The sequence below is a fragment of the Tachyglossus aculeatus genome, chromosome 2 (genome assembly GCF_015852505.1).
Source record: "Tachyglossus aculeatus isolate mTacAcu1 chromosome 2, mTacAcu1.pri, whole genome shotgun sequence".
Lineage (NCBI taxonomy): Eukaryota > Metazoa > Chordata > Mammalia > Monotremata > Tachyglossidae > Tachyglossus > Tachyglossus aculeatus.
The window spans coordinates 107,946,836-107,959,731 of NC_052067.1; the positions used below are offsets into that span (position 1 = coordinate 107,946,836).

The 12,896-nt window shown below is 43.1% G+C and overlaps 1 protein-coding gene across 1 annotated transcript in view; it reads left to right on the forward strand.

Annotated features, from left to right (window-relative positions):
- The window catches only part of SUGT1 (SGT1 homolog, MIS12 kinetochore complex assembly cochaperone), a 59,480-nt gene that overhangs the window by 3,596 nt on the left and 42,988 nt on the right, over positions 1-12,896 (forward strand). Inside the window, exon 3 of the mRNA XM_038768460.1 lies at positions 11,885-11,975. Coding sequence (XP_038624388.1) covers positions 11,885-11,975 — 91 coding nt within the window. The remainder of the gene's footprint in view (positions 1-11,884; positions 11,976-12,896) is intronic.

Sequence of the window (12,896 nt, forward strand, 5' to 3'; positions counted from 1 at the left end):
GCTCTCTTTCATTCATTCAGTCATATTTATTGAACGCTTACTGTATGCAGAGCACTGTACTAAGCGCTTGGGAAGTACGAGTCGGCAACGGATAGAGACGGTCCCTACCAAACAACGGGCTCACAATCTAGAAGGGGGAGACAGACAACAAAACAAAACGTGGACAGGTGTCAAGTCGTCAGAATAAGTAAAAATAAAGCTAGGTGCACATCATTAACAAAATAAATAGAATTGTAAATATGTACAAGTAAAATAGAGTAATGAATCTGTACAAACATATATACAGGTGTTGTGGGGTGACTAAGCGCTTGGGAAGGATGAGTTGGCGACATCTCGAGACAGTCCCTACGCAACCACGGGCTCTCTTTCATTCATTCATTCATTCATTCAGTCGTATTTATTGAGCACTTACTGTGTGCAGAGCACAGGACTAAGCGCTTGGGAAGTACAAGCTGGCAACATATAGAGACGGTCCCTACCCAACATCATCGTCATCAATCGTATTTATTGAGCGCTTACTATGTGCAGAGCACTGTACTAAGCGCTTGGGAAGTACAAATTGGCAACATATAGGGACAGTCCCTACCCAACAGTGGGCTCACAGTCTAAAAGGGGGAGACAGAGAACAAAACCAAACATACTAACAAAATAAAATAAATAGAATAGATATGCACAAATAAAATAAATAAATAAATAGAGTAATAAATATGTGCAAACACATATACATATATACAGGTGCTGTGGGGAAGGGAAGGAGGTAAGATGGGGGGGGGTGGAGAGGGGGACGAGGGGGAGAGGAAGGAAGGGGCTCAGTCTGGGAAGGCCTCCGACAGCGGGCTCACAGTCTAGAAGGGGGAGACAGACAACCAAACATATTAACAAATTAAAATAAATAGAATAAATATATACAAATAAAATAAATAAGTAGAGTAATAAATACGTACAAACATACAGGTGCTATGGGGAGGGGAAGGAGGTAGGGGGGAAAGAAGGGGAGAGCTCGGGGGCAGGGCGTGTCTCTTTTTATTGCTAGATTGTTGTTTACTGTTACATTGCTCATTCATTCAGTCGTATTGATTGAGCGCTGACTGTGTGCAGAGCACTGTACTAAGCGCTTGGGAAGTACAAGTCGGCAACGTATAGAGACGGTCCCTACCCAAACACGGGCTCTCTTTCATTCATTCATTCAATCGTATCTATTGAGCGCTTACTGTATGCAGAGCACTGCACTAAGCGCTTGGGAAGTACAAGTCGTCAACATATAGAGACGGTCCCTACCCAACAGCGGGCTTCCGGTCTAGAAAGGGGAGACAGACAACAAAACAAAACATGTGGACAGGTGTCAAGTCGTCAGAATAAATAAAAATAAAGCTAGATGCACATCATTAACAAAATAAATAGAATAGTAAATATGTACAAGTAAAATAAATAGAGTAATAAATCTGTACAAACATATATACAGGTGTTGTGGGGTGACTGAGCGCTTGGGAAGGATGAGTCGGTGACATCTAGAGACGGCCCCTACCCAACAAGGGGCTCTCTAAACTGTCAGCTCGTTGGGGGCAGGGCGTGTCTCTGTTTATTGCTAGATTGTTGTTTTACGTTGTTCATTCATTCATTCGTTCAATCGTATTGATTGAGCACATACTGTGCGCAGAGCAGTGGACTAAGCGCTTGGGAAGTACAAGTCGGCAACAGATAGGGATGGTCCCTTCCCAACAACGGGCTCACTGTCTAGAAGGGGAAGATAGACAACAAAACAAAACATGTGGACAGGTGTCCAAATTGTCACAACAAATAGAATTAAAGCTATATGCATATCATTAGCAAAGTAAATGGAGTAGTAAATATGTACAAATAAACTAAACAGTAATGAATGTGTACCAATATATACAAGTGCTGTGGGGAGGGGATGGGGAGGAGGAGAGGAAGAAGGGGTTCAGTCTGGGTCATTCATCATCATTCATTCATCCATCCATTCAATCGTATTTATTGAGCGCTTATTGTGTGCAGGGCACTGTACTAAGCGCTTGGGAAGGACAAGTCGGCAACATGTAGAGACGGTCCCTACCCAACAACAGGCTCACAGTCTAGAAGGGGGAGACTGACAACAAACAAGTAAACAGGTGTCAAACGCCATCAGAATAAATAGAATTACAGCTATACACACATTGTTAATAAGAGTAGTAAATATGTACAAATAAAATAGAGCAATAAATCTGTACAAATATATACAACTGCCATGGGGAGGGGAAGGAAGTAGGGCAGGGGATGGGGAGGAGGAGAGGAAAAAGGGGGCTCAGTCTGGGGATGAGCCGATTTCCCCCCGCGCGCTTCCCGCTGCGCCTGCCCACCCTCCAAGCGCTTACTATAGGGCTGTGCACGCAGTAACCGCTCAATAAGTATGATTGGAGGAAGGAATACATTATCATAAAATAAAAATAAATAAATCAACTGCTTGTTGTGTGCCAAGGCCTCCCTTGCACTTTCCAGTCACCTTAGATAGGCCCCGCATCCCACCCGTCTCTCAACCCCATAACCTTAATAGTAGTTATGGTATTACTATAATAGTAATCAAGCGTTTAGTACAGTGTTCTGCCCACAGTAAGCGCTCAATAAATACGAAGGTACTGCCCCAGTTGGCACGGTGAAATGTTAAATCCAAAGGAAGGGTGCTGAAGAATTAGTACAGTGTTAATGTGAGCGTTTTAGGTCTGAGGGCCATGGAAACAAGTAAAATACTAAACATAAAAAAGTATCTTAGTCAGTTAGACCCCACCCCCGGATCAGTATTTTGTTTCACCCTCCCTCCCATCTCTAAAGACCTTATGCAGAAACATTTAGTGACGCGAAATGAAAATTTACAAAACAGAAGTGTAAAAATGCATTGTAATCACGAGTGTATCAGCATACTCTATTGATTTAGGAAGTGGAGTGAGTCTGTCTTAAATTGATGGGTAATTAATTGAAACTAATGGAGCTCTGCTTCTAGTGTTACAATTTCATGCAGTTAAAGGATTTACATTTTGCAAATCTGAAGCTATAGTGTTTCTCTCCCGATTTCTGTCCAGAAGTGCAAACCTCTCATTTTTGAGCCTGGGGAGGCAGGGGAGTGGGGAGCTCTTGGGCTCTGAAGGAACTGAGGAAGAAGAGGATGAAATGACGGGGCTTCAACCGCTATCTCTACATAGACCAATTATTCAGTGGTATGTACTGGGCACTTACTGTGTGCAAAGCACTGTATTAAGCACTAGGGAGTACATTACGGCAGAGTTGGTAGACATGTTCCCTTCCCACAAGGAGCTTACAGTGTAGAGGATGATTCCTAAATCTATTTTTTCAGCCCGGACCGCTCCTCTGCATTTCGTATTTCTTCCCACCTTCAGTACATGTCTACTCATATGTCCCACTGACACCTCAAATTTAACATGACCAAAACAGAACTTCTTCTCACCCAAACCCAATCATTCATTCAATCGTATTTAATGAGCTCTTATTGTTTGCAAAACACTGTACTAAGCCCTGGATTGTCCCAGCACCACAGACGGCAGCCCCCTGTCTCTGAAGCTTGTAACCTTGGCATTGTCCTTAACCCTTCTTGCATTCAGCCCCCACATTCAGTCTGTCATAAAATGTTTGTCCCGCCATCACACACATTTTTAGAATCTGCCCTTTTCTCTCTATCAGAATGCTCCCACACTGATCGAGCACTCCTCATTTCCCACTTGGACTACCGCATCAGCTTCCTCATTGATCTCCCTACCTCTTGTCTCTCCCCTCTCTAGTCCATACTTCACCCTGCTGCCCAGATCATTTTTCTGAAAAAAATGTTCAGCCCATATTTCCCCCCTCCACAAAAATGTCCAGTGGTTGCCCGTCTACTTCTGCATCAAACAGAAACCCCTTACTATTGGCTTTAAGACACTCAGTTAGCTCTCTTCCTCCTACCTAACCAGACTGACGTACTGCAGCTCAGCCTACCCACTCAGCCCCTCTAACACCAACCCACTCTCCGTGTCTCGAGCTCATCTATTCCACGACTGGCCCCTTGCCCTTGTTTCCTTTGGGCCTGGAACTCCTTTCCCCTTCCTTAACGGACAGTCCACCATTCTCCCTGCCCTCAAAACGCTCCTACAGATCACATCTCCTACAAGAGACCTCCTTTATATTCCCTCTTTAGCCTCTCCTCTGTGTCGACTGTGAGCTTGGCTAGTACCTTAAGTACTTTGGTACCCCAGCCCCACAATACTTCTATAAATGTCCTTATTCTCTATTTCCCTTATCCCTAATCTGTTAGTGCTTAGAACAGTGCTTCAGTGCTTAGAACAGTGCTCTGTACATTGTAAGCGCTTAATAAGTGCCATCATTACTATTATTAGCATTATTATTTTGTCTCCCCCCGTAGACTATAAGGTCCTCCTGGGCGTGGATTGCATCCACCAGCTTTTGTACTTTTCCAGGTGCTTAATGCAGTGCTCGCCACAAAGCCAACACTCAAATACCATTGATGGATGAATTGTGTGCCAAGCGCTGTACTAAGTTCTGAGGTGGATGAAAGATCAGGCCGGACCCAGTCCGTGTTCCATGTTGGAGCTTGCAGTTTAAGTGGGAGAAAGCAGATATTGAATCCCCACTTTAGAGGTGAAGCGAAGAGAAGTTGTGACTTGCCCAAGTTTCCACAGCAGGCAGGTGCGATTGGGACCCAAATCCTGAGTCCCTGGCATGTGTGCCTACCACTAGGACAAGGTGAAGGAAAAAGTAGCGGAATGCTCAAAAGGCTGAGCACTCCCTGCGGCCCCCATAGGGACTCCCGACCTTACTGGCCGGGGCCAAGAGGTGCCCACTGGGTGGATCCCGCACATCTTCCTGTCATTTTCCCCAATACTGGGATGTTCACATTGGGCCTGCTATCAGTACAATAATAATAATAATATCTGCAGTATTCATCTGCATTCATTCATTCAGTCATATTTATTGAGCACTTACTGTGTGCAGAGCACTGTACTAAGCACTTGGGAAGTACGAGTTGGCAACATATAGAGACGGCCCGTACCCAATAATGGGCTCACAGTCTAGAAACAGGCTCACAGTAGATCTTGACATTTTCTGTTTTTGAGATAGAATTGTGATCTGACGTGTACATCAATCGTCATCATCAATCGTATTTATTGAGCGCTTACTGTGTGCAGAGCACTGTACTAAGCGCTTGAGTACAAGAGTAAGTTACTCTACTTTGACTGTAAATCAGAAGTGTCCCTGAATTTGTAGAGCACGCTTGTTTTTCCAGAGCACAGTCTTTTTATTTTTTTCCCCCCTCAGCAATCCTGTGAAGTAGGGAGGGGTGGTTTGTACCCGTTTTACAGTGAGGTGATTGAGGCATCAAGGCTGTGACTGCCCATGGTCATGCAGCAGGCCAGTGGAAGAGCTGGGATTAGAATCTGGCTCCTAGAGAAGCAGTGTGGCTCAGTGGAAAGAGCACGGGCTTTGGAGTCAGAGGTCATGGGTTCAAATCCTGGCTCCGCCAATTGTCAGCTGTGTGACTTTGGGCAAGTCACTTCACTTCTCTGTGCCTCAGTTACCTCATCTGTAAAATGGGGATTAAGACTGTGAGCCCCTTGTGGGACAACGTGATCACCTTGTATCCCCCCAGCGCTTAGAACAGTGCTTCGCACATAGTAAGAGCCTAACAAATGCCATTACTATTATTAGATTTATGCTCCCTTAAGGAGATCGGAATTCCCCAGGCCTGAGTTTTGACTAGTTGTCTTTTGTGCTTTTACTTTCTGTTACTTTATTCATTCATTCCATTCAATCGCATTTATTGAGCGCTTACTGTGTGCAGAGCACTGTACTATGCACTTGGGAAGTACAAGTCGGCAACATATAGAGACGGTCCCTACCCACCAATGGGCTCACAGTCTAGTAGTTGACTTATTCCAGGAAAGCGAGATTCTAAATCCTCCGAGATCTTTCAAATAAAAGTTCCGTGATCCCTTGGATTTCTACATTAGTTTGAGATTCTATTTTGGGGACTAACTTGCACTTGGCTTTGGTAATGATTTCAGGTTTTTTGTTTCCAGTAGCGTTGTATATTCCTAAATGATTTATCTGAGTAACAAATCTATTTTCTGATAAGTGAGAGAGTGGGTAATTCAGAAGGGAAGTGGGGATTTTCAATTTCTGTCAAAGGTGAATGTTAAATAGAGCGTCAAGTTCCTATCAACCAGTCAGTGGTATTTGAGCACTTAGTGTGTGCCAAGCACTCTATGATGTGCCTGCCCAAAGAGTTTTCTCACTTGAAATGGAAGGGCTGACTTGTTGAAAGGTATTTAGTGTTGGAAAAGCACATTTGTGTTCCAAGTGCTAAGAATGAAAATATCTTTGTCGTAGTCTTAAACCAGAGGAACATTTTTGCAATGCAAATCAAGACTGCTTTACAGCTTCACTTCAGTACTCTTTCGAGAAAGTAGAATAGATTTCAGGTTTCTATGCTGTAAACTCCTTGTGGGCAGAGAGTATGTCTACCACCTCTGTTGGTACGGTACTGTACTCTTCCCAAGCACCTAGGAAATGCTTGTATACCCCCACCCCAGTGCTTAGAACAGTGCTTGGCACATAGTAGCCCGCAACCTTGGTGTCATCCTCGACCCCGCTCTCGTTCACCCCTCACATCCAATCCGTCACCAAAACCTGCCGTTCTCACCTCCGCGACATTGCCAAGATCCACCCTTTCCTCTCCATCCAAACTGCCACCCTGCTGGTTCAATCTCTCCTCCTATCCCAACTGGATTACTGCATCAGCCTCCTCTCTGATCTCCCATCCTCCTGTCTCTCCCTGCTTCAGTCTATACTTAACTCTGCTGCCCAGATTATCTTTGTACAGAAACGCTCTGGGCACGTTACTCCCCTCCTCAAAAATCTCCAGTGGTTTCCTGTCAACCTATGAATCAAACAAAAACTCCTCACCCTGGGCTTCAAGGCTCTCTCCATCACCTCGCCCCCTCCTACCTCACCTCTCTTCTCTCCTTCTACAGCCCTGCCCGCACCCTTCGCTTCTCTGCTGGCACTCTCCTCACTGTGCCTCGTTGTCTCCTGTCCCGCCGTCGACCCCCCGGCCCACATCTTCCCCCTGGCCTGGAATGCCCTCCCTCCGCACATCCGCCAAGCTAGCTCTCTTCCTCCCTTCAAAGCCCTGCTGAGAGCTCACCTCCTCCAGGAGGCCTTCCCAGACTGAGCCCCCTCCTTCCTCTCCTCCTCCTTCCCCTCCCCATCCCCCCCGCCTTACCTCCTTCCCCTCCCCACAGCACCTGTATATATGTATATGTGTTTGTACGTATTTATTACTCTGTTTTACTTGTGCATATTTATTCTATTTATTTTATTGTTGCCAACTTGTACTTCCCAAGCGCTTAGTCCAGTGCTCTGCACACAGTAAGCGCTCAATAAATACGATTGATTGATTGATTAATATGTTTTGTTTTGTTGTCTGTCTCTCCCTTCTAGACTGTGAGCCCGCTGTTGGGTAGGGACCGTCTCTATATGTTGTCAACTTGTACTTCCCAAGCGCTTAGTACAGTGCTCTGCACACAGTAAGCACTCAATAAATAGGATTGAATGAATGAATGAATGGTGTGTACAAGTACTGGGTGCTTTAGGGGATGGCGTGATCAGAAAAGTGGGAGATTAACATGAGAATTGGAGGGTTTTTTGGGTTTTTTTAGAAAGTCTTTGAAGAAGCTAGGGATGTGACTTGGGGAGGCTGGTTTATGAGCCATGGGTCTCAGACAAGAGAGGCGAGAGAAGCAGGTCGGTCCTTTGCGTGGGAAGAATGAAGAGCACCAGCTGGGGTGCAGTGACAGGAAAGAACCAATATTTATGAGGGAAACTGCTGATGGAGAAACTCGAAGCCTGAACACCGTGTTTTAGACTCTTCAATCAGTTAAATAGATAATCAATCAGTTGTATCTATTTAGTCCTTACTGCATGCAGAGCACTGTACGAAAACTCATTCAGTCATATTTATTGAGCACTTGCTGCGTGCAGAACACTATACTAAGCGCTTGGAAAGTACAGTTCAGCAATAGAGGCAATCCCTGCCTGCACCGGGCTCACAGTCTAGAAGGCGGGGAGACAGACATCAAAACAAGTAAACAGGAAACTAAAACTAAAGCACCCAGGAGAGTACAATCGAGTAAGTAGAAGTGGTCCCTTCCTCCAATGGGTGAGAGGTGTACTGCGTTTGAGTAAGCAAAGTATATTAGTCCTAAGTTTTGTAGTTGAGACCTTCTTGATGAATAGCTGACATAAATAGTAATGTCTTTGTAGAAGGACAGGATAGTAAGAAGGAATTTTTGCCACACTTTCTCAGGAGTCTTTGGAAGACAGGAACAACTATCATACTTTTCCTTCAAACACCCTCTTGCCCTTGCTTTAAAAATCTGGGCGGGGTGTACCCAGAAAATGATCGTAAGCCAGAAAGGAACAATGGGTGATTCTCGGTTGGGTTTAGACTAGTGGTTCTTCTGCTTTCACTTGATTTTTTTTTTTTAATCTGATCCCGATGTTTCCCAATTAATTTCCCCACTTTCCCAGTCTTGCCATTGCCTCAACCACTTGTACGTCTGTGTACCTGTATTGGTACATCTACTAGTAAACATTTGTATGTTCTCACACTGTTTTCATTATTTATGCCTGCTTGTCACTTCCATTCTATCAGAAGCTCTTCAAGGACATTGTTGCTTTTACCTTCTGAAAGTCACACAAATGTCCTAACATAATTCTCTGTAAACAGGTGTTCTTGTAGGTATTTCAATGATAACTTGATGACTCCTTTTAGACTGTGAGCCCACTGTTGGGTAGGGACTGTCTCTATATGTTGCCAACTTGCACTTCCCAAGCGCTTAGTACAGTGCTCTGCAAACAGCACTCAATAAATACAATTGATTGATTGAAGTACACTGTCATCTTCCATGTAAATCAGGAATTAGGTGGTTCTCCTGAAGCAAAGGCAGAAAGTGAGGCGTAAAGGCAGAATAGCAAAATAGGGCCAGGCCCTCAGTAGCTGCAGCTACAAATCAAAAGATGATTTTCATATGCTTACCCATCATGTTCTTTTTGGCCACACCTGTCTATGGCTTCACTGGTGGCTAGGTACCTTCTTAGTAGAGTCATCCTGGAAATATATGTTTATTCACCTCTGTAGCTAGGATGTAGCATTTGCCCTTGGTAGTTGTACAATTTAGTAAATGTATTTTGCATTGTAAAACAAATATATATATATATATAATAATGATGGTATTTGTTAAGCGCTATGTGCAAAGCACTGTTCTAAGTGCTGGAGGGGGATACAAGGTGATCAGGTTGTCCCACGTGGGGCTCACAGTCTCAACCCTCATTTTATAGATGAGGTAACAGAGGCCCAGAGAAGTTAAGTGACTTGCCCAAAGTCACACAGCTGACCAGCGGTGGAGGCGGGATTAGAACCCATGACCTCTGACTCCTAAGCCCATACTCTTTCCGCTGAGCCATGCTGTACTATATATATCTATATCTCTCTCTCTCTATATATAGAGAGAGTCCAGTCTTAGAAATAAGTAGCAGTCCACTTACCTGAGTACCAAAGAATAGGCTCATGTTGCAAGGGATTGGGTCAGTATGCAGGTCTTGAGCATACTGGGCAGAAGTAGCCTGGCCCCAGCCCCCTTCATTTTGGGCTTCCTCCTGTAGCGTGACAGTGGGACAATCGTTGCTCTCCGATGGAAATCCCAATGAGCTTGGGGCACTCTTTGTTGGAGTAGCCCTGCCTTGGGCTTGCGGCTGGCTACGTACGAGTTCAGACTTGGGCTCATGGTTGTGGGTTGGGGCTGTTGTTACTGGAAATACGAATCGACTGGGCTAATAAATAATAAATAATTATATTTAATTATTATAAATAACAATTATATATTCATAGTTTTACATATTTATATAATATTATATTATTATATAAAAAATAATAAATAATAAATGAGTTAACAAGAACCACAATGTCACTGCTGTGGCAGAGTCAACTGAGCTAAAGCTGGTAATAAAATCAGGTCTTCCCAAGTCACTTCTGAATGAGTTTCTGAAAGGATCCAGCATCCTGGATCGGGCGGAGCCTTGGATGGGATTGTAAGAATGCTGTTGGGAAAAGAGACTTCCCTGGCCTAGAAAAAGAATCAATCAGTAAAGACTCAAGTAGTAAAAGAGCCAAGCAGAGCACCGTACTAAGCACTTGGGAGAATACAGTGTAACAGAATTGGTAGACGTTCCCTGCCCACAAGGAGCTTACAGTCTAGTCGATCCTCTCCATCAGCATTTTCGGGTAAAATCCAAGTGCATAGTACTGTGCTCTGTACTGTTTGAGGATGGGCAGTAGGAAGCACCCCTGTTCTTCTACCCTGCTATAGAGATTTTACCTTCTTATCCTGCCAAACTTTCAGTAAGCAAAGTTAATAGAGGGGCAGTCGGTGTCTAGGAGTTTGAAAATTGGACTGATTAATTTTGAGAAGGATAGGCGATCTTAAAACACAGTATTACCAAGGCTGCTACAAAATAGACGACATTCCTTTGGAATCTCAACTTTGCCTCTGTTTCTTTAATTAATGCAAATTAATGCAAATGGGGGAGCAGAAATGTTGGGTAAGAGAAAAGGCTTGGCCGAAGAAAGATGAGCGGGTGAGATTCATTAGTTGCTTCCCGCTGCGCCCGTAATCGTGGTCCTGTGATGAAGCTGGTTATCGCTTGAAAGCTAGGAATACATAAAGTGTGCAGGATGTACTAGGAAAAGGTTGAACCCACAAATTAAGAACTTGTATTTCAGTATTTAATTGTTTTCTTAATTTTTTTTCCTTTAGATTCAGATACCTGAAGGTGCATTTGGGCTAGCCAATCTTGTAAGCTCATTGTGGGCAAGGACAATGTCTTCCAACTCTGTTGTAGTGCATTCATTCAATCAAATTTGCGTGCTTACCGTGTGCATAATACTTGTTAATTGTACTTGCCCTAGTGCCTCTGCACACAGTAAGTGCTCAGTAAATACCACTGATTGACGGGATCTGTCCTACTGAGAAGTAGGTACTGTATAAAGCGCTCGGGTAAGGACATCAGAAGCAAGACAACATTCCATACCCTGGAGTTTACCATCTAAGAGGGCTCAAAGAGAAGACCAACAAAAACACTTGACAGTAGTGAAAGCCAGAGGACCAAAGAGCAAGAAGCCATGCAAGCAGTTTATTGAACGTTCACACCACTAGTTATGGCTTCATACTCTCCCCAAGTGCTTAGTACAGTGCTCTACCCTAAGAAAGAACTCAATAAGTACCACTGAATCATGTTCTTTCCCAGTAAACTACTGAGCAGGTTTTCATGGAACAGAGCTTCCTTCTCTCCATTTGTGACATAAATCACTTTGTTTCCATTAATTTTAGCTGAGAGTTAGTAGAGAAAGAAATCTGCTCCTACAAACTGCTATATTTGTTGTGTTCTATCGGAAGCGTTGTCTGAGCTTTAGGCTCTAAACCTGGGGGCAAGGAGCATATTTACCATCTCTGTTGTATCTCTCAAGGATTTAGTACAGTGCCCATCACACAGTAAGCACTCAAGTCAAACCGATTGATTCTTCTTCGCAAAATTTTCTGAATAAATGATTGAGGAAGTACATTTTCTGGAGTCTTTCATTGGGTTTCTAAGCTTGGAAACATATTCCTATAGTGGAACCCAAAATATTGAAAGTATTTCCAGGAGATAGTACTCAAAACAAACTTTATGATCATTGTATTTGCTTTTCAAATAAAATGCACCCTGGATAATTTCAGCAGATTGCCTCAAGCAGTAATACGGAATATTTCTTTTGGATTTATAGGAACTCACAAGGGCATTGGAAAAGTATCCAGATGAAGCAAAATATTACTGTCAAAGAGCTTATGCTCACATTGTTCTCCAGAATTACCAAGGTAACGTTCCATTTTTGTAAGAGAATGTTTTGATCACGTAATTTAGGCCAGGCCATAAATCAGATGGCAAAACTAAGGGTCAACTTTTCAGGGTTTTTTTTTTAAATTGGATTTTTTAATTCACAAGGTAACTGTTGTTAAACACCATTATTACAGCAGAATTACAACTATATTTTCTGGTGAACTGGTTTTCTACCAAGTTTAGGATTTACATAATTTTCACTTCTGCTCTGGGGACTGATTGCACTGAGGAAGATTAATTCCCCCGAATTACCATTCTAATAATCCTCCTTTTTTCTATCTAATATTTTTCAATTAAAGGACTCAGAATGCTTTTGCCACTGTTTTGTGATTCTTGTACTCCAGGTGAAGAATCTAAGCTACTGATTGAGAAGTTAAATGACAGCCAAATTAACCTAGATTAATTGAGGAGGGAATTGGTTCACACTATTTCTAGTTTTAAATTGTCAGGAAAGACCAATTTTAAGTGGTAGTATTGATACATTAATATGCTTTTTTTCTTGAAATAATTTTTGTGAATTTTGTGTTAGAAATGAGAGGAAGTATCAGTTCATACCCAGGCTAGCTAGATGCTGACTTTTGTCCCCTTTTTCCCCTCAGAGATTTAAAGTTTCCATTTCCAGTGATAATGGGAAATCTTTTAACATTTGAATTCTAAAGTAAGCATGTATTATTGGCATATGTTTAGGGGGAAATTACAGCTTATCTCACCCCACTACCCTCAATATACACATTTGTTTTTAACCCTAAAAAACAAACTGGTCTTCAAATCATTATTAAGCTTTTTTGCACATTAACCTCTGGGAGTTATGGCATTCTACCGTCTCCTTTTTCCCTACTCTTCCTAGTCTCTGTTCCCTGCGTTGAAAAAAGAAAAAATCGAGAGGGTTGACATCTCAC